A 20,939-nucleotide genomic window follows, 5' to 3' on the forward strand; every position below is an offset into this window, starting at 1 on the left:
CGCTGCCAGGCGCGGCCCCGCTGCCAGGCTCGTCATTTAACCTCGCCATCGTGACTCGCGCGTCACTTCCGTGCCCGGCGCGCGGCCCAGGCCCGGAGCGCGGCGGCGGCGGCGGCTCTATGGTGCGGCGGCGGCGGGGCGCGGGCTGGGGGGCGCCGGGCCGGCCCGCTCGGTGAGGGCAGCCGGACCCGCCTGCCGCGGGCTCGGGCGGCCCTGCCCTGCTCTGCCCTGCCGTGCCCTGCTCTGCCCTGCCCTGCCCTGCCGGAGGGCGCCGGGAGCGGCAGCGATGAGCGGCGCGGAGCGGCCGGAGGGGAAGGAGGCGGCGGCCGCGGGTGGCCCCGGGCGCTCGCTGGGTACGTGAGGGGAGCTCGGGCCGGGGGGCACGCGGGTGCGGGGAGAGCTGAGGAGAGGCTGGAGCCGCCGCCGGGCCCGGTCAGAGAGGGGCGCCCGCCGGGAGGCTCCGCGGCAGCCGGTGGTGCGGGCCGGTTCCCTCGGAGGCCGGGGGCTGCCGCCCGCATCGTTCTCCCCCGTGCGTGGGCCTGTGAAGGGTTTTATCTTCCAAGAGCAGACAAAAAATAATCATAGCGTGCCCGTACGAAACTTACAGGCTGTGAAGTTCAGTTCTTGGAGTTCAGCGTGGACTCTTGGTGCTTTGAGTGACAGGCGAACCTTTCATAGCCTGGCTTGTTCTCAGACTTTGAAAGCAAAGGTTGGGGGCTGTTAATGTTTAGATACTCTTGATACATAGTCAGAACACTGATGTTGTCCATTTTTTTTCTTCAGTAGACTGGAATACTCAATTTTTCTTTTTTTTTAATATATGGAACAGTTATATTTCCCTCTTTGTATTCTGCTGCTGTTCACATAAAAGGGTTTACCAGGAAGCTTGTGATACAGAACTGAGAATAAGGGAGGAATAAAAAAGAAGAGGAAGACAAAAGTCCAGTTTAATTGAAAAAGTGCAGAGAATTTTAATGTGTTTTAATGCATTTAATTTTTTGAAAAGGAAAATATAGTTCCTCTAGGTGAAACTGGAAGTGTGTGCTGACTTGAACAGCCTTGCTGTTCTTTGGTGTAGGTCCCAGTGATGCGTCTCCAGATGAAGGAGTTGTAGAAGATCTGCCTTTAATAGATGAGAAAGCTGTGGAGCAGCTGACTGAAGGATTGATTTCCCACTATCTGCCTGATCTTCAGCGATCAAAATCAGCACTGCAGGAACTTACGTAAGCAGATTTTTGGAACCAACTTCATACATGTGCATACTTGGTTTGCTGCTCTTTTCAGTATAATGTGCTGGCTCCCTTTAACTGGAATATAGTTTATCAGCATTTGTGTATCCTGACTCGAGCAGCCTGAATAATTCAGTGATCTGTGGGAATACCACAGGGTGTATAAGCTGCAGTGCAGCCTGTGAGCACTATAGCTAAAGAATGTGTAACACTAGAAGAGTAAAATCCCCTAAGCCAGGCAGACCTAGATTTCTTAAATGCTTATTCACTTCTGTTGTGAAAAAGTGTGCTAAAAGCTGGATTTATTTTGCTTGGAAACATGCAGTTTGTATTGAGGGCAGCTTGTAGTGAGGCATATTATTTATTGTTCAGTCTCTAAACCAAACACTTAAAAAATACAAGTAAGGAACTAAACAGATAAAGAATTCTTTGTACACTGATACCTCACTGATAACCAATAGTAGTAGATTTCAAATGCAGATCAGATCTGCCATGGATACAGAGTTACTGGAAAGAGTTTACACAGATCCATCTCAGGTTTTGCAGGGTACCTTAGTTTGGGTTTCATGATGCATGATGTGGTAATGCTTCTGCCAAGGACAGCTTTGTGTAGAAAGACTTGAGCTCATTTTTGTGGGATGGAGATCCTTAATAATCACCAGGAATCCACACGAGTTCTGTGCAGAAATAACTTAGTCCTGCCTCATGATGCAGAGGCACCCAAGTGGAAAGTCAAGAGCTAATTGTTCTTCCTTTCAGTCAACTCCTGCAACCTGGAGAGTGCCTCTTTAGGGTTTTTGGAATATTCATCCTGGATATCCATGTGCTTTATGATACCAGCTGAATTTGTGCAAAAAATAGCAGCTTGGATTTTCCTAAAGTCATTTACTCGCGTTTTTATTGAAATCGCCTAGCAATGCATAAGAGGAATCTGGTATTGAGAAGTGTGTATTGATACTGTTCTGATTAAAAGTATATTTAAAGGGCTGGTTGAAAAGCATATGTGGTGCTTTACTTTGGGTTTATGCATCTTTTTTTTGTTTTAGACAGAACCAAGTGGTACTGCTAGAAACATTAGAACAAGAAATTTCAAAATTCAAAGAGTGTAACTCCATTGTTGATATCAATGCTTTGGTAAGTATCAGTAATGCCTTTTAAATTCTAGATTAGCATAGATTTTCGTGCTGAAGCATTCCTAGCAGCTTGTGTTTTTTCCTTTCTCTTGATGACGTACAGAAAGAAAACCAGTTCAGATATTCGGGACAAACTGCTGGAGAGGGTGGGAACCAGCAGGTTTCCCTTCAATAGGAAGGGCAGTGGGAAGAGAGTGCAGGCTCAGGCAGGCAGCATTGGTGGGGCTGGCTGTTCAAAGCAAATGTATACGTTTTTTCAGTAGGATTGAGACTCCAGCATGGGCTCTGTGCACCTCCCCAGACTAGCAGGAATGGTGCATGAAACACTCCTGTATGGTGCATAAAATTGGAATATTTTTGTTCTGTTTCGTGAATCTTAACTCAGTAGATTACTGTGTGTAACTGTTGAGATGTAGTCATTTTCTATATTAATATATGTGAAATGTAAATTTTCTATATAAACTTGAATGTGTTTGTTCCATTATCGAACTGTTCTGGTAATCACTGTTTTTGATTGCTGTTTTAGAGTGTAGCTTTATAAAACAACTATTCTAACTTGACAGTCAATGCTTTAACAGTTATGGTTTTTAAGTTTTCAGAAGCTAAACACTATCACAACAAGTTAGTGAATATTAGAAATGAAATGATGATGCTGCATGAAAAGACATCAAAGTTAAAAGTAAGTGGGATAAATATTTTTACTTTCCAATACAGATGTTTACTTACGTATTATTGATTTCCAGCTTTTATTTTGGATGCATGCTGAAAATTCTGATTAAAATAGAATTTTATCTTAAAATCATATTTTCAGTAGCTCCAAGCCATGTTTGTTTTTAACCTTTCACTTACTCCTAATGGTGCTCAAGCATCTTACACATCTGAACTACTCTTTCAGTGTAATCTTCATGTTTAGGTGGTGTAAGAATCATGCCTTATTCTGTTGCTTAGTCCACTTCATTCCAAGCAGTTCTCTTTGTTGTTTCAGTTTCATTTCAATGGAAACTAGATTGTCACAAATGTAAGAATTTCTCCTTCTGTTTAATGTACCATGAACAGTGGCACAAGTTCACTGGTTTCATGCTATATAGACGGCCTGGTTACATTCTGGCAAGATTAGTCAGTGTGTTCAACAAGAGAGTTTTTTCTTGGAGGCAGTAAATTGCATGGTAAGAACCAAAGGTATACCCAAAGGATGACTTTTATAGTGAGACTGAAGGGGCTCCAGTTTGTCTTTTCCCAGTGTAGATCACAAACTTCCCATTTCTGAACAGTAAGCTGAAAGTGGGAGGGATGAAGCAAAAAGAACAGTTTTTGCTACATTGAGTCATAAGGAGGGTATATTGGAGAGAGGCAGAATGGGAGGGATTTTGCTTGTTGCTTCAACTTAAATATATCTATAAAACTTGCAGTTATTTTCTTGTCTTTTCTGTTTAGAAAAGAGCACTTAAGCTGCAACAAAAGAGGCAGAAGGAAGAATTGGAACGAGAGCAGCAACGTGAGAAGGAACTTGAAAGAGAGAAACAGTTAACAGCAAAACCTGCAAAGAGGACCTGAGAACAGAGCATGCAACAACTTGTCTGAATTAATGATTTCTACATTCACTGGAATTAAGGCAGACTTTACTTAAACTGGGCTATAGCTGTTGCTAGCAACAGTTTACTCCATAGTATTATAAATTCCAGAATGGTAATAATAGAGTTGGAAACATTCACATTTTTTATTTTCAGCCATTCAAGTTGCCTTCTTTTGTAATGCTATGCAGTTTGATATTATAATGTAAGTTAATTTTTATATATATATGTATATAGGAGAACTAGGCATCATAGTTTTAAGTACCTATCCATTTTTGTTGTCTTCTGTTCTTTTGGTGTTTAGAAATCTGAGAGATTTGATGACTGGCACATGTTTTTCAGACAAAATGCAGAGAACTTCTTAAAGTTCAGTCCTCATCACCAGACTTCAGTGCCTGCGTTTTCACTGAAACTGCTTTGTTTCATGCAGTTGGGATCTGTCTTTGATCATAAATACTGATTTCTTGTGCAGCCTTAGTTTGATCCATCTCTAAAGAACTGAAGAAAATAGCAGTGTATTTTCTTAAAAGTCATTGCAGCAATCTTTTTTTTTTGTCATCAAGTAACTTAAGAACAGCTTTAAAGTAATTTCTGAATAAGTTCCCAGCTGAAATGATTGGCAGGGGAGAAGCAGAACACTAAAGATTGTCAAAATTGATGTGTGCCCAATGCAAAGATTAATGAATTTGTGCTTCCACAAATATTGAAGTCAAACCAGGAAACTGTTGCTTCTGTAATGGTTTATTAGGAAGACTTGTATGGTCTAAGCATATTTTTGTGGGATTAGAAATTGTAATTTCTTTATCTTATGTGACAAAATAAAACATAACCAAAACTAAAATTTTCCACTTCATGTGAAATTCAGCCACTTGTGGGAAAACTACTGCATTTAGTGTTTTTTCCGTAACAAATGAATCATTTGCACTTCAGGGCTATCGAAGAGATTTTTTATTAGAGAGTCCTTGCCCAGATTGATGATTATTAGTGTGTATTGATGAGAAGTTTGGAATGGAGGTTGATGCCCATTTCTCTGAATGTAATTCCTATCTTGCAGCACTTGGTGTGAGCTCCCATTCAAATGAATGTACAAATTGTCTAGACTAGTGAAAGAGCTTTAAATTATTTGTTCCTACAGTTAACAAATCAGTTATTTTATAACTGTGTTTCTTTTCAAGTATATCTGTGTTTCTTTTTAAGTAATAATGTAAATGATGTGTTTTGAAGTAAGATCAAGGGTAAGCTATGTAAAGTTTTCCATAAAATACGTATAGGAATGTATCACAGGGGCATAGTCAATTTTACTTTTCCTTCTGTTTTAGATGACTCACACAGTGTGCACCTGCCTGGACTTTCTGTACTGTCATTTTCTGAACCCCCAATTTCCTGTTCTTAATATTAGTTATCTTCTTCTGTGAAAGACGTGCTCTAACAAGTACCCAGGTATCATGCAAGGTAAACTGGGATAATGTTTTGGGGCAAGGAGAACAAACAACTTCAAGCAGTCTGAAGGGACACTGAAATGCTTTTAGTGAAGCAGTATTAGATTAAAACTTTGCCCTGAAGTTGACTCATGGCTGTTAATTGCCAGTGGATTGTTGGCCTCTGCTGTGGTTTGTATGTATTTCTAAGAGAAATGTAAAGAATTTCCACAGTCCAATTTTTGGAGCAGAATGTACATAACTAAATGTTGTCTAAATATTTTATTTTGTAATGTAATTTCACAATCAGATTCTGGGAATTAAAATCGTTCTCATTAAACTATAACATGAAACTGGATGCCTCAGTATCCAAATCAGGATTTAATTCCTTTGATGTTTCTTGATTTTTATGCCCTCATAGAATCCAGTTTACTGTATCAAGTCATATTCTTTCTCTCTCTGTCAGGAACTGTGTGTTTTTTTCCAAAGAACTGTGGTTTTGTGGGATTTGGTTTCGTTGTGTCTCCAAAAAATCATGGTTACTTTAATTAAAACTAGAGAAGTCTAAGAAATTCATAGAAATTGATACTTTTGAAATTTGGTACATTTTAGCATTTGGGATAATTTCCAGTCAAAGAGTAAAAGCTGACAGTGCTTACTTGAGTATTCACATGCATGTACATAAAAATGAGATTGATTAATTTTTCCTGTAAAAGCATGGTAAGATCTGGGTTTTCTATGAATAAGGACCTAGTTTTATTAAATGACCTTTCTGTAATAAAGGGGGAAAATTAAAAAAATATATAGGATGAAGTTTGTTCCATTTACATAACTTCTATTCATGTGTTCTTAAATTACTTCAGTGAAAACTATAATTCAATATCTCCATAGAATGTTCTACCAAATACTCCTGTAAGTCTTAATGCATAAAAGTAAATGCTGCATTGGATGAAATTACCAATACTGACATCTAAAAATATGTGCTTGCATCATCATGCACAGCTTGGGTGAGCAGTTCTGTTGCTGTGTACACTTAGTTGTGCTTGATTTTATAAAAAGTTACTTATGGAATAGATAAATGTGGTAGTACAGGGTTAGGGTTAGGCAGTGTGTGCCCAGCCCTCACACAGCAGCTCCCACCCTCTCATCCTGCCTGAACTTTGGAAAGGTTAAGGCACTGCTCCCCACAGCTGCTGGAGGCCTCTGTGCTGCAGGTGAGGAGTTTCTTCATGTTTGGTTTGTGAGTTTCTGAATTATGGAATTCATGAGTGATTTTTTAAATTAAAACTGCAGGCTATCTCTGTAACCAGTCTGTGGGGAAATATGCATTGGAGCTTAAAGAAAATACTGCAATGTTTAAAGGCAGTCCTAAAAATACATGTTTAAAAAACCAGCCCAACACTTTCTCATGAACAAAGATGAGGATCAGCCTCTTGGAACAAAAAATGTGGAAAAAAGGCTGCACTCTGATTATACAAAGGCAGCTGGAAACAGGAGGTAAACTCATAAAAATTATAAAAATGGGTAGTTTGGGTGTTTTAAAGGATATAACTATAATCCCTGAGGCTTTTTCTCTTTAGAGAAGTCTCTGTATTAACAAAAAAGTCTGATCTCTTTGACACACTTTAAAAAATAGAGATTTGTGTCTTCTTTCACTACATTTTCTGTCAGTAAAACCAAGGAACTGTGGGTGTTCAGCAGCTTTGGAAAGAGAGCCTTTGCCTGTTACTGGGGGATGCACTCCATCAGAGCTCATTTATTATTAATTATTGATCTAGTAAGTGTTTTGGTATTACTTTATTAAGCTTAATAATTTTGCTGGTTTTCTGTTTATGGAAAAGGGCTCCTAGATTATAGTTAAGGGCTGGTGCTCACAGGTAACCGGAGGAAGTTCAGATATTGAAGTGTCAGTGCTCCCTCCGTGGCAGGTACTGTAGTGATTGTGATTCTGCTGTCGGTAACGGCGATCCGGGTGCCCCGTGGTGTGTGTCCAGGTGGGACTGGGCGGTTGCCTGGGACGGAGGCCAATGCCGAATGCACGGCTGGCTTTCGACCGGGGATTGGCAGGGGGCCAGGTTTAGGACTGGAGTTTCAAAACTTTGGGAAGCACGGGACTGGGGCTGTGGCTGCCATCGGTACCTGCCCGGCGCGCACCGCCCGGCTCAGCCCCTCGCGACGGCTCCGCGACCACCGCCGGTTGCGCCACCTGGCCCGGGCCGGCCCTCCCTGCCCCGCCGGACCGCGGCCTTTGCCCGTGGCCGGGCAGCACCCGGAGCCCCGAGCTCCGCCCCGCCGCTCCCGGCACCGGCGCCGATCGCAGACGAGCCGGCGGCGCGGTTGTTGCCCGCCTTGCTCGGCGCAAGGAGCGGTGAGTGCGGAGCGTGGAGCGGGCCGGGGGGTCCGGGCTGCCGTGAGGGAGCGCGGGTGTCGGCTCGGGCCGAGCAGGGGGGCCGCGGGGGCCGTGCCGGCGGGGCAGCCTGCGGGGAGCCTGCGGGCCGCAGCGGCCTCGCCGAGTGCGGACCGGGTCGTGCCCCGGCCCCGGGGTCAGGGCCCTGCTCCCCTCGCCGGGCCGGGTGCCTCGGCCTCGGGGGCGCGGAGCGGCGGTGCAGCAGCGGCCGCCGTGACCGCCCCTGAGGGGCTCGCAGGCTCTGGAGCCCGCTGGGGAGAGCTGCCCGCCGGGCTCGCACACGTGCATGGGTGGAGTGCTTAAACTGCTGATCTGGGCTAGCTGTTTAAGGAATAGTTGCAATGATCTGTACTTCTTGCCAGTCGGACTTGTCTAACTTATTTGTTCCAGCTTCCTTCAATAAACTGGTCTGATAAAGTAGGCAGTCTGAGGAGCTTAGCATATGGTAGGTGCCTTGAAGAGGAAGAAATTGCAGTTGTCCGGAACAAGAACTCTGCAAGAACTATCGGGCTTTGGTGACGTGTTTGTTCTGGGCTCTAGCTGAGATACTGAGGTAGTGAGCTCTCCTGCTCAGTCTTAACTATGATTTCTTTAAAGTGCGTTTTCTTCGGTATTAAACAGACTTATTCTAAAAACATGCAAACAAATAGCCTTAGAGTGAAAGTGAAAAGAGATCTATAAATGGAAGAAGTGCACATTTTTAAATAATTGCCTGCACAGATGATAAATGTTTGCATCATGTTTTGCATCTGCAAAACAGAATTATTAACACTTGTTTTACAGTGGATGCTTCTGAGATTTTTTCCCTCTCTGTCCTAAATTTTAACTGTAAGGATTAATAACGGGGCATATATTATAAAGAATTCATGGTACGCAGACATGAGGGATGTCAAGATTGCACATAAAGGTGCAGAATGAGTTGCTCAGCTACATCTGGTGTAGTGGAGAATTTTTGAAGCTGACATTGGGAGATTTTCTTGAAAATATCTGAGGTTTCAGGTGTAATTTTGAAATTCTGGTCTGTAAGTAGCATAAACGAGTAAATAAATGAAAAAGCTGTAATTCTTGCCCGATGATTTGAGGAATTTAATATTACAATTTTTGCCTTGAAAACTAACCCAGGCATTTAAATAAATATAAATATAAATTTAAATAAATATAAATTCTGCCTCCTGTAATTGTTACTGGTGCCTTTCCTTATCTCCTAGCTTCCCACTTAATGAAAGATGTCAGCAGTTGGAGCAGTGTTTCCCTGCTCCAGTCTCCATTCTGGTGTGTGGTTGCTGAAACCAGGAATGCAGAAGATGAGCTCCTTACACACAGCAGCCAGGTGTGCTGTCAGGGATTATTATGAAGTGCTTGTGTTGGGTGGAGGCGCTGGCGGAATCGCCATGAGTGCTCGGATGAAGAGGAGAGTGGGGGCAGAAAACGTGGCTGTTGTTGAGCCAAGTAAGGTGAGTGTCCCTCTGCTGTAAAGCACTCTAAAGAATAAGCATTTTACATGTGACCAGATGGGTCTGATTCTCATCCTTCTCCAGCCTCACATGTTTTTAACTGTGGAAAGTAAGCCAACTAACCATCTTTCAGAAGGTTTTGTATGACACTTTCATCTCCGTGAGATTTGTGCATCCCTGCAGCTTTGTCATGGAAAAATCTTGGTTGTTTATACAGCTTCTTTTGTTAAGAATAATACAATGTTTAGAGTACATTGCTCCCATTTGGAGTGATGTGCCTATAAGTGCCTTTAAACAGTTTTGAAATGTCCATTTGAACTTTTATTTCAGACTCATTACTATCAGCCCCTGTGGACCCTGGTTGGTGCTGGTGCAAAGCGGCTGGCAGCTTCTGCACGTCCAACGGGAAGTGTAATCCCTTCAGGTGTTGAGTGGATCAAATCTCAAGTTACAGCATTCGATCCAGATAAGAACCTTGTCTGGCTGGAGAATGATACCAGGGTAATAATGAAAAAAAAAAAAGAAAAAAAAGTTTTTTATTTTATGTCCTGAGTTTGTCCTCTTCCTGCAGATTCCCTTAGAACTGCCTATTGAGCAAGGCCTCCAGCATCTAGGAGGCTGGGAAATTCTAATTAGTCTTATGTACTTGATCTTAAATTTTTTTTCTAATAAAAATTGTGGTAGATAACTAGGTTAGAATAACGTCAACTTTAAATACTGTTATTATAAGCCTTGGCCCTGTTTATGGTGAACTGAACAGAAAAGAGAGACTATTTTGCTCCAGTTACCTGGGTCTGTGTATAACAGAGGCTGGGTGTGTAACTCATAATGCAGTTAGCATTTTAACTAGAATTCTTAGAGCTTAACTTATGTTACTGATGCTCCCTATATCTATTTCGTTGTGACTGTTGCTGGCAGGTAACTGAAATTTACTTTGAGGTAATGCTTTGGTTTCTTTGTCTAAAATACTTTTTGTTTCTTACACAACAGGTATTTTACAAGTATCTGATAATTGCTCTTGGAATTAGTCTGCAGTATGAAAAGGTATTTGTTTTACAGTAATTATATATTTACTAATTTTAATAGCATGATGTACATTCATAAAAGTAAATGGCTTTTCAGAACTGTTTATACTGCAAGGTATCGAACACTATGAATTAGAGAGCAGAAGACAGACTAATGACTTTACTTCTTCCAGAGATCTCTGTATAACAACCCAAATTACCCTTGGGAAAGCCTTTTATGACAACTTTGTTGTATTTCTGTGGCAATATCAGTAGATGGGGCAGCAAGTTAAATCCAGAACTTAAAGGCAGCTGTAATAATGAGATAGTAAGATGTGCTGACTGGAGTCGGAGGCATCTCTAACGTTAGTTAATGGAATGAGGAACACAGAGCAGTCAGTAAAATCTGACCTGCAGAATTAATTTGAGCTACCATCAGCTTTCTTAAAGGATGCACTTCTAAAGGAGCCAGCTGAATTACCAGGCTTGTGTTTAAATAGGCCCTGGGGCCCTTCCCTTGTGAAACAAACGTTTCCTGTACACTTCATACGGCAGCACTCTGAGGAAAATGTTGGTGCAAGAATGACCACAGTGATATGTAGGAGGAGGAAAACAAAAAAGCAAGATGTCTGAGCAATTTGACTCTTGTGGTTTTACCCTGACCTGAATATGATGTAGTACCTGACAATATATTTAAGTATCTGTTTGAAAAGCTTTCAAGATATATGTCAAGCAAGAGCTGGTCTCAGTTAGCTACAATCACAAATAAGCTCTGGTGTGTAGGTCAGTGGAATGAGGAGTTGCAGCCTGTTAATTGACCCTCCTCTCAGTCTTCTTATCTATTGCTTCAGTACAAGCTGATAAAAGTAAATTCAGTGTTCACTAGTAGAAGCCATGCAACACAGTCAGTCACACTCTGTAATGAAAACTCTTAGTAACTTTGAAACAAAAGTGGACACTTGAAAAAGGGAGATGGTTTCTCTTCACCAACAGTGTATTCTGGTGCAGACTGGAACGTCCCAAACACATGGCAGTGCATGTAACATGACTCCATATTGTCACAGAATTTCTACAATCCATTATTTTGAAATGGGTACCACTTCCTTTCTCACAAGCAGATGCTCAGGACATAGGGGGAGTAATAGGGAAATAATTACTGGATTAAGATTAGTTAAAACAAAATGAGCTAAGTCAAATACAGGTATCTGCAACTGACTACAGAAAAGTTTCATTCACCTTATAAATTTTCATAATGCTTTTTTTTTAATATGATTTTTACTTGTGATCATGTTTATATAGTCTTACTCTGAATTTCAGTCTACAAAAACTTGGGACTGTGTCTGCACTGAAGACATGCTCAGATGTTGCACACCTAAGTAATTTCACTAAATGTGAAATTTACAAATTTACATCTACGAAATCATACACTAAATTCTAAAGGAAATAACTGTTTTATTGCTAGGCCTATTTTTAAAAATACCAAGTAGCAAGTAAGTATGGGCTATCTTATTGATAGAAACTTCTTATGTAGTTATTTCTCAGTCTATATTTAATACTTGTCAGTGATGACAAAACTTTTGCCATGAGTACTTGAAACCTTAATTTCTCTTTTCCTAGATCAAAGGCTTGCCTGAAGGTTTCAATCACCCTAAAATAGGTTCCAATTATTCAGCCCAGACAGTACAGAAAACATGGAGAGCTTTACAAGATTTTAAAGAAGGAAATGCTATCTTCACTTTTCCAAATACTCCAGTGAAGTGTGCAGGGGCTCCTCAGAAGATTATGTATTTGTCGGATGCATACTTGAGAAAAGTAAGTCTCTTACCTTCTCTGCCAGTGCTTTTTCTCACAGCTGGAAGGAAGGCTTGTTTTAATGGTTTCATATTATCTTTAAAACAAATAAAAAGACAGGAGAGTGCTGTGACCCAGGATTATTAAAGTGACTGAGTTGCTTTTTCATTTTAATGTATAAGGTAAATGGATTGTATGTAAATATTTGCATATATTGTAGAATTCAGAAATTCAGTTCAGAATTTCCTACTGAAATAATGGCTTGTCATGCTTCTGGTGAGCTACAGATACAACTGTTCTCAGCCTAATTTATTACTGTACATGGTGCACCAAAATAACGCTGGCTGGAACTGCATCATTCTTGTTATTTTAAGTACTTAATACCTGTTGCCATTTGTCTGCTAGTCTGAAAAGTGGCTATGCTTGCTCCTTGGGGTGCAATGTCTCAGCATCAGGAGGAGTCTTAGCCAGGCTGTTAAAGCAAGCTTAGTGGAAGCAAAAGACAACTACAGGTGGAAGCATCAGGCTTCATATGTGTTTTAAGTTTCACGAGCTACCTGCTGGGTGAGTACCTTGAGTTATGCCCAGAAGTGAAGATTTCCAAAAGCTTTTTAACACTAAACTGCTTCAAGAATTTAACCTGCATACAGCAGGTCCTCAGTGCTTTGCAGCCACCTCTTCTCACGAGTTCTTTGTGTGAGGTGTCTTCAGTACCTCATGCTGAAAGGGTCTACCTTCTAACATGCTGTGAAATATTAATTAAACATTCATTAATAATTGAACTGCATGAATAGTTCTATCAGCTCTTTAGTAGTGCAGCACAATTCTTTTGTCTCTTCTTGTCACAGTTTCTTAATAGAAAAGGCTAATTGGATCTCCTCCTGCAGACAGGAAAACGTTCCAAAGCAAACATCATGTTCAACACCTCACTTGGTGTGATTTTTGCTGTTAAGAAATATGCTGATGCATTGCTTGAAATAATAGAGGACAGAGACCTCGTTGTTAACTACAAGCACAACCTCATAGAAGTTCGAGCAGACAAGCAAGAAGCTGTGTTTGAAAACTTGGACAAACCTGGAGTGACTAAAGTTTATCAGGTCAGGAGTTTTCAGACCCCTCATTTGGTTCTATTTATTTTCCTTGTGTACTGCAAAATAACTTTTACATTGTTATAACACAGTCTCCTTCGTTGTGCATTGCTGTTCCCCTTGAGAGTACTATCTCTAACTTCAGCAGAATATTAAAAATTTTGAAACCAAGGTAAAGAGAAGAAAACATGTCTCATAAATAATGCCTGGAGTCCTGTATGGCATGGGAATGTCTCAGGTGTGTATGGAGGAAGGCAAATTGCTTCCAAATGGAGTTGTTTAATAAGGTTCATGTTAATTAAAGGATGCACTTGAAATTTGAGAGCAGATTTTCATTCTATATACTTGTGTTTAAAAAACCAAACCAGACTCAAACCCAAGAAACCCTCTCTCCACTGTGCTTATTGCCTTATACCAACAGATAAGAGTTTGTTCTGATTAACTAACCATTAAGTGCTTTTTCTTTCTGTTCAGTATGAAATGCTTCATGTCACACCCCCAATGGGGCCACCTGCTGTACTCATTAACAGTCCTGTCTCAGACGCAAGTGGCTGGGTGGATGTAGATAAGGAGACTCTACAACATAAAAAGTATCCTAATGTCTTTGGTATTGGAGACTGCACCAACCTTCCGACATCAAAAACTGCTGCAGCTGTAGGTAAAGTTGCATGTCTGTTTGTGTGTGCAAATGACAAGAGTGGAGTCACAGTAAGCTTTCTCTTTAGTTTGCTACTCCTGAGGTCATGACTTCAATTTTGAGCTTTCCAAAAGACCAGAGTCTCCTGGGCCAACTAGCTAGCTACAGACCATGTTGATGCCATTAACCCAAAAATTCTGTTGTTCCAGATGCCTCACAGATTAACTAAGTCTATTTTTTGTGTTCATAGAATGTCACGTAATCAATGAAGTGTTCTTGTATTACATCATCATTCAGTAATGAACCTTTCTGCTTTATCTTGGCTTCTCATGCATGTGTCACCTAACTGATAAGTCACTATCAAAAAAATTACATGTTCTGGCTTTGTAGCCACAGGTTCCACAATGAAAACACTTTTAAGTGTGGTCTCACAACTGATAAAAGGCGAATAAGAGTAGAAAAAAATAGCTATACAGTACGTTATTGATGTAATGAAAGGGTGGGGTACTTAACTTCAGTAAATGAGTCTGCAGTTACAGCACTCAAAATGAAACACAACTTCAGTGTGCCAGAAGTCAGTGTTTGATAAGACTGAGCAAGTATAATTTATCACAGGAGAGTGGGCATAGGCTAAAAATATCAGCTCAAGCTTCATTAGGCTTTAGCATGTTCAAAACAACGAAGCCAAAGCATTAGTCCTTTTTCTTTTAATCCGAGTCAGTAAACTTTACATGTAAGTTCAATTGCAGCTGAATTGTCCAACAAAATGCCTGGATACTACTGTTTGCTTTAGTAATGACAATAATTGTTGGCTGAAACAGTCTGTACATTTCTATTTCTTTCTTATTTAGCTGCACAGTCTGGAGTCCTTGATAAAACCATTTCTCTGGTAATGAAGAAAAAGTTGCCAGTGAAAAAGGTACTTACATTTCTTGTCTTAGGGAAAAATTCTCTTGAATGTTTTCTCCCTTCTTATGCAGGAAGTCTTGCAAGCAGCAGAGCGTGTGAACCAGAAGGCAGGAAAGGCTTTGCCTCTGCAGTTCTGGTACTAAGTGGTTAATTGCTGCATGTCAGAGTAGTAACGGAACTGCACCATTGAAAGTATTACCTCTTTGATGCCCTGACTTCTGAGCTGAGAGAAGGTTAGAGGCTGACTTGTCAGGGTTTTCATCAGTGCAAATGATTTACTTACACTGTTAAGGTAATACCTGCTCCAGAAAAACTCTTGCCAACTTGCTTCTCCTGTGTAGAACATGATCTTTTAAGGAGTTAAACTGAAGCTTCTGTACTACAGCTGTTAAACCTAAATTATGTTTAAATTTGTCCTTGAGCCTTTATTTTTATTTTACACATGGCTTCCTTGGGGGCCCTAACCTGAATATCCTGCAGTTCTCTGGAAATTCTCACTAAAGTTCCTGTTGGCTTGTTGAAGCAAACACCAGCTCTCATCCAGATCTGCTGGTCACCAGTTCCACTGGTTACAATGACCAGCCAGTAATGACATTATGCCCTGTTGTTCTAGGTTAGGCCTAATTTAAGCAATGTTAAGCAGATTGACATTTTCAAGAGTGGCTTAGTATTACAGTTAATAAACCAGAACGGGCTTAGCAGCCTTCCAGTTTCACTGATATTTACACTGGAAATGCAGAAACCTCCTATAAAGTTATTTTGAAATGTGAATGTTAACCATGGCTTGTAAAACCTCAGCCTTTAGGCTTTGGTCAGAATAACGAGAAGTGGGTATATTTCATTGCAGTATGATGGATACACATCCTGCCCACTGGTGACAGGCTACAACAAGGTGATTCTGGCAGAGTTTGACTACAATGCTCAGCCTTTGGAGACCTTTCCCATTGACCAGAGTAAGGAGAGAAGAACCATGTACCACATGAAAGCTGATATGATGCCAATGCTCTATTGGAATGCACTACTTAAGTAAGTATTGAAGAAAAACAGTCACATATAGAGATACCTGTTCTGGTTCACTTCCTTGCTAGAATAGAAGCAAAGTACATCCTTAGTTGTGATCAGAGCAACATTCTAATGCTCATCTCCTCACAGTACAGTATCTTTTAAGAAAAAAAAAAAAACCTTTCCCCAAGCCCTACTTTGATAGTTTTGATAGTCAAAGAACTTTTTCTGTTTCCAGGGGATACTGGGGAGGACCAGCTCCTGTCAGGAAGCTAATGCATCTGAGGTTGAAGTAACTGCTGGTTCTCAGCTTTGGTTAAAACCTTCCAAAGAAGTGGACTGGTTTCACACTGGATCAGTACATATCTTCCCTCTTGGAATACCTGGCAGACATTTAAATGTTTTTTTAAATCAAGTTTTGGTCATCAATTCACTTTTCTTCCTACTATGGATTAAAGCCTTTTTAGCACTCTTTCCGTGCTCTTTTATGCAAACTGAAGCTTTAAACTACTTCTGTATTTGCACAGGAATCTGACCTTGCCTTACCCTACTGATTACTACAGGAATTGCTAGAATAAATACTTTCAAAGCTATTGTGTATGTAAAATTTTCTTCTTGAACCTAAACTGATTTGTCTGCATCCAAAATCAGTGCATGCACTGGATTTAACAGTTATTCAATGCTAGCAGAATGGCCTGAAAGTCTCCAGTTCTCTCATTTTTGAAGAACATCAATTCTAATCTCTAAGCATACCTGCTGCCTAATTCTTAGAGGAATACATGCAGAGTTTTGAAAGCAAAGTCAAAGCAGTGTGTGTATATAGATAGGATAATGTAGCCACTTGGCATCAGTTCCACTGTAATGTTTGAACCTGTGACACTAAGAACATCATGAAAAGAGTCACCTGAGAGTGCAGACTAGACTGAAGCACAATTTAGGATCACAGACAAGGGGGAAGTGCTTTTTAATTATGGCATATAGAACTCAGTTTTCAAGGGAAAGGTTGAACAAAATTGAATTTGGGAGTTGAGTCTTCACAGAAGCTGGAACTTTAGAGGCAGTCAGGTAGACAGCGTGGAGCAAACAGGAATTATCTTCACTCACAAGAATCAGCAGCAGCTTATTTCTAAACAGAAAAATAGTTGTGAACATATTTTGAGTTACAGCTTCATACTTTTCCAAGACAGGTTTTAAAAAGTTTGCCTTTGAATTGCAACATAACCTGGACATATACCTGGGTGTTAAGCAGTTCTTCAATCTTGTTCTGGATCTGTCCATACACATCATTAAAGAGCTCCTCCTTGGATTTTGTCCCATTCAAATGCACTTAAAGAAAGTAAAAGAGAACTATAACAATGTCTCTGTAAGCTTTCCAGATCCTCACTTAGAAAGCATGCACCTAGCTGGTATCACGAGAAATATACTCCTTCCACCTGCTTCACCTCTCATGCATCTAACCAGTATGTATTGCACAGGTTTGAAAAGCAATCTCATGAAGTGCTTTTGTCATTAAAGACTTACCCACATCAACTCCAAGTTCTTCCATTATCTTCCTGTGCTTTATGTACATAGGCCAAACGTGGCCATCAAACAATCCAGGTGGATCCGGTACAGTGTAATTCCTTGAACTGTAAATTAAGGCATTGTTACTCACAAGTACTCTAATAACAATTCCGGGAAATGACAGATCCTTCATTGGGCTTCTCTCTACACATTAGCCTAAGCCCATTGACTCCAGTTTGGTTTCTAAGCTTATCAGAAGTTAGTAGTTAGCAAGAGCTGCAAGCATCAACTTATGCAAATAAACTGAAATTTGATGTGCAGGTCAAAAGTGATTAAAATGCAAAAAGAGTTCCCAAGACATACTGATCTAAATATTGGTGAATAAGCTCTTAAAAAGCTTCAGCAGAACTTTGGGTAAGTTAGCTGTCTGCTTATTCCTCTCAAAATGTAATTCAAGTTTTTATTTGCAGTAAGAACAGTCTGTGTGTGCAACAACACAGCCAAATGTAAAAGCTCAGATAGTTGAGACCTGGGAACTGTGTAAGTGGAAAACCAGCATGGGAGAAAGCCTAGTGAAAGGTGTGTGCAGAAACTGAGCATTACATACACGACACAACAGCTTGGTGAAGGAAGCTACAGTATTCTAACTCAGCAGCTACATCTGCCTTTATCCCTTCTCATCTAAAAGCTTCAGAGAAACAAAGTCTTGAATGGCTAATGCTAAAGTCTTTTAAAGTCTTTGAAAAAATTACTTGAATGAGTTAGATATTATTGGGCTAGCAAAGAACTCAGGCAAACTTACCTTCTTCTCCTTTTACACTCTTCATATGGAATGGAAAGAAAGTACCGATGGTGGAACACATCAATCAGTGGCCTGAAAGAGACATCTGCTTGGTTACACCTCGACCAATTAGTAGCAAAACCCAGAAAAGTAAAACTACATCCATTTCCTGTACTTAGAACCACCTTTAGACTTGTGACATCTAAACGTGGCAGTAGTCAATGCCAGCTACTAACTCTTGGTTTAGAACAAGTATTTTTATTCCCTTGGAGGTTTGCCCATTACATAAAATAATGTAAAAATCCAAATGTATGAAGGCACAATTGATTACCTGTAGGTGTAAAGTAGGAAGCCTTCAACAATAAGAATGTGGATTGTGTCATCTCCTCCCTCCTTATCTTCCAAGATCTGGGCATCCATTGTGTTGTTGATCCCATGAGAACGTTCAAACTTGACTGGGTTTTTTATCCAAGCATTTATGGTACTCATCATAGCTTCCATATCTAATGCACTAATCACTAAGACAAAACAGACAACTATCATTAAGCAGTAATTAAGTATCATCTAGTGATACAGTCAGTACAAAACAGTGCACATAAAGAATCAATATACTCTAAGATTTTCAGTTATGCTTTGAAAACACTAACAAAGGCTTACCATCATACTGTTTAAACCCATCTTCAACTTCTATTTCATCTTGGGGCTGAAACAGTAACAAGAAAAAAACAAACCTGCTTGGTCAGGACAACTACTGAGAAGCTCAATACCCGTTTCAAAGCAAGATTCAAGATCCAAACCCTGAAGCTACAAAGGGGAATCTTAACCCTCCACCAGGTTCCTTTACATGCAGATAAAACGCGCAGTACGATAAAGCCGCCTGCTCCCCTATCTTCCCACGGACACGAGCACGGCGCTCCACGGGAAGTCGTGGGGACCCGCTATAGCGCACCCTTATCCGGCCGCCGCACGGCCCCGCCAGGCAGCGCAGCGGCCGCGGGCAGGGCGGCGCAGGGCGGGCAGCGCGCCAGCAGCGCGGGCGGAAGCCCGCGGGGGTCACCCCGCGCCCTCCCGCGGCCTGCAGGGGCCGGCGGGCCCGCTCACCTTGAAGAAGTCATCCTGGTGCACCACGCTGCAGTTGGGCAGGGCCCGCATCAGCCGGCGGGTCAGCGTGGTCTTGCCGCCGTTGGTGACCCTGCGGCGAGAGCGCGGCCGTCGGGAAACGCCACGTGGGGCCGCGTCCACCCCCCCCCACCCCCACTGCGGCACCGGGAGGGGCCGGGACGAGAGACCCGTGCCCGTCCCGCAGCCCGAGCCGCCGTCCCCGCCCGGTCCCGGCACTCACCCGCCGATGCCGATGATGATGTTCATGGCGCGTCCGGCGGCCGCCCGGCCCGACTCCTACTGCCTGTTTCTGAGGGGCGGGGGGGACCCGGTGTCTCCGGTACCGGCCGTCTAGGTGCCTGAGCCGGGACCCGGGCAGAGGGAAGGAAGGGGCCGGAGAAAGAGGAGAAGGTGGAGAGGGGAGAAGCCAAACGTCAACTGCTGGGCAGCGCCATGGTCGCTCAGAGCAGCAGCAGGGCCGGTCCGCGCCGCGCCGCGCGCTCCGCAAAGGGGGGCGGTGCCCGCGCGCGCGCGCCTTCCCCTCGCGCTCCGCCGCGCCCATTGGGCGGCCGCCTCCGCCGCGCAGCCAATAGGAAGCGGCGTGACGCGAACGGCTCGCGGCGATTGGCTGGGGCGCGCTCACTCACGTCCGGCCGTGTTACAGCGCGACCGCTAGGGGGCGCTCGACGGCCTCCGCTCCGGGGAAGGGCGGAGGCGGGAACGGCGGGTGCGTGGCGCCCCCTGCTGGCTCCCGAGCAGGGCCGCGCACTCCCTTCCCGCGAGGGCGGAGTTGCGGCAGTGCCGGCGCTCGGGCCTGCCGGCGGCTCGGCTGGGCCCCGCTCCGGACACCGGCCCCGTTCTGCAGTGAGGAGCTGCGCTGGGGCCGAGACCGGCCGTGGCTCCCCGTGAGGGCGCGCGAGGCTCCTGAGGGAGCGGCGGGACGGGAAGGCCGCGAGCGTGGGAGGCGCGCGAGGCGCCCCCTGGCGGTGTCCCGGGCGCGGCGCCGCAGCCCCGCGAGCATCGCTGCGGTCAAGGTCACGGCGTGTCCTCGGGCCGGGCCGGGGCCTCGGGGGCACGGGGAACACCGACCGCGAAACCGACGCCAAGGGATTCTCTTCTGTAGCCCTCTCTAAATGAGCGCAATTCCTGCTTTTCCTTGGCCATCATGTTTGCTCCTCTGCTATGCCTGAGGAACTCTACCTTTTCTCGTTAAGCCTTTTTTCCCCTTCTGTGAAGAAGGGAAATTTATGATCATAGCTTTTATTTAGTAACAGTAAAATTCATAATTTACAAGCCACTTAATCCGTTCAACATGTTTACATTATTGGCAGTGGGTGTGTTGCCAACTATTTCCTTGTTTTTCCTTATTTTTACTGTTTTTTCTGGTAAGATTGCAAGCAATCCTTAGTTGATTTCTCTTGCAGTGGTTTTAACTTCCAAACAGAACACATACTTTGGTCTCTTGGCTTTTCTTCTTATTTTAAGGAGAACAGACAGTTGCAAATAAGTTTTTTATTTTCAAGATTAAGGTAATTTTGCCCATTTTCACTTCTAAACAGAGGGACTGCCTTTGTGGTTTGGGGGGGTTTTATGTGTGAGGAGATTTTTTGGTGTTTTTTTTTTATTTTTGGTTGGTTGGTTTCGTTTTGAATCATTATTTTTTAAATATATGTCTACTTAGCTTTGGAAAGAAGGATGTCCGCATAGAGAACACCCCAATTTCTTAGGTTAAAAGTCCTACACACCTAGATTATTGAAGGGCTGAGGTAAAACCTTATTCTCAGTTTTCTGCAAAACCCCAGGATGGTAGACCAATATATACACTTATTATACATAGTAGCATTATTATTATATGGTTTGAGGAATGCATCCCTGTAATCTGTACATATACTGGTAAAGTCAGGGTGCTGC

At 42.6% G+C, this 20,939-nt stretch overlaps 3 protein-coding genes across 5 annotated transcripts; 2 read left to right on the plus strand and 1 right to left on the minus strand.

The window, feature by feature from the left end:
- The first annotated feature begins 81 nt into the window (after nt 1-81).
- On the plus strand, nt 82-5,709 carry BLOC1S6 (biogenesis of lysosomal organelles complex 1 subunit 6). The gene is made up of 5 exons (XM_084213521.1): nt 82-353; nt 1,079-1,223; nt 2,276-2,363; nt 2,955-3,041; nt 3,797-5,709. The coding sequence occupies exons 1-5, from the start codon at nt 287-289 to the stop codon at nt 3,914-3,916; spliced, it is 507 nt and encodes a 168-aa protein (XP_084069647.1). The 5' UTR covers nt 82-286; the 3' UTR covers nt 3,917-5,709.
- Nucleotides 5,710-7,568: 1,859 nt separating this feature from the next.
- SQOR (sulfide quinone oxidoreductase) lies at nt 7,569-16,461 on the plus strand. Of its 3 annotated transcripts, none has more exons than XM_084213866.1 (11): nt 7,569-7,719; nt 8,149-8,311; nt 8,967-9,212; nt 9,543-9,713; nt 10,203-10,256; nt 11,834-12,028; nt 12,895-13,104; nt 13,570-13,753; nt 14,584-14,651; nt 15,489-15,667; nt 15,882-16,461. In XM_084213866.1, the coding sequence occupies exons 3-11, from the start codon at nt 8,985-8,987 to the stop codon at nt 15,937-15,939; spliced, it is 1,347 nt and encodes a 448-aa protein (XP_084069992.1). In that variant the 5' UTR covers nt 7,569-7,719; nt 8,149-8,311; nt 8,967-8,984; the 3' UTR covers nt 15,940-16,461. The 3 variants fall into 3 exon arrangements, with proteins under 3 accessions (XP_084069992.1, XP_084069994.1, XP_084069993.1); XM_084213868.1 differs by having other exon boundaries at nt 8,149-8,203; XM_084213867.1 differs by lacking the exon at nt 8,149-8,311.
- A 129-nt stretch (nt 16,462-16,590) lies between these two features.
- LOC311158463 (nicotinamide riboside kinase 2-like) lies at nt 16,591-19,545 on the minus strand. Its single transcript, XM_084213869.1, has 8 exons — nt 19,270-19,545; nt 19,029-19,119; nt 18,585-18,630; nt 18,259-18,445; nt 17,949-18,020; nt 17,165-17,271; nt 16,878-16,969; nt 16,591-16,769 (listed from the first exon to the last, which is right to left on the minus strand). Exons 1-8 carry the CDS (start codon nt 19,293-19,295, stop codon nt 16,764-16,766), a joined length of 627 nt encoding a protein of 208 aa, XP_084069995.1. The 5' UTR covers nt 19,296-19,545; the 3' UTR covers nt 16,591-16,763.
- Between the last annotated feature and the right edge of the window lie 1,394 nt (nt 19,546-20,939).

Source organism: Fringilla coelebs, assembly GCF_963513975.1.
Source record: "Fringilla coelebs genome assembly, chromosome: 12".
Lineage (NCBI taxonomy): Eukaryota > Metazoa > Chordata > Aves > Passeriformes > Fringillidae > Fringilla > Fringilla coelebs.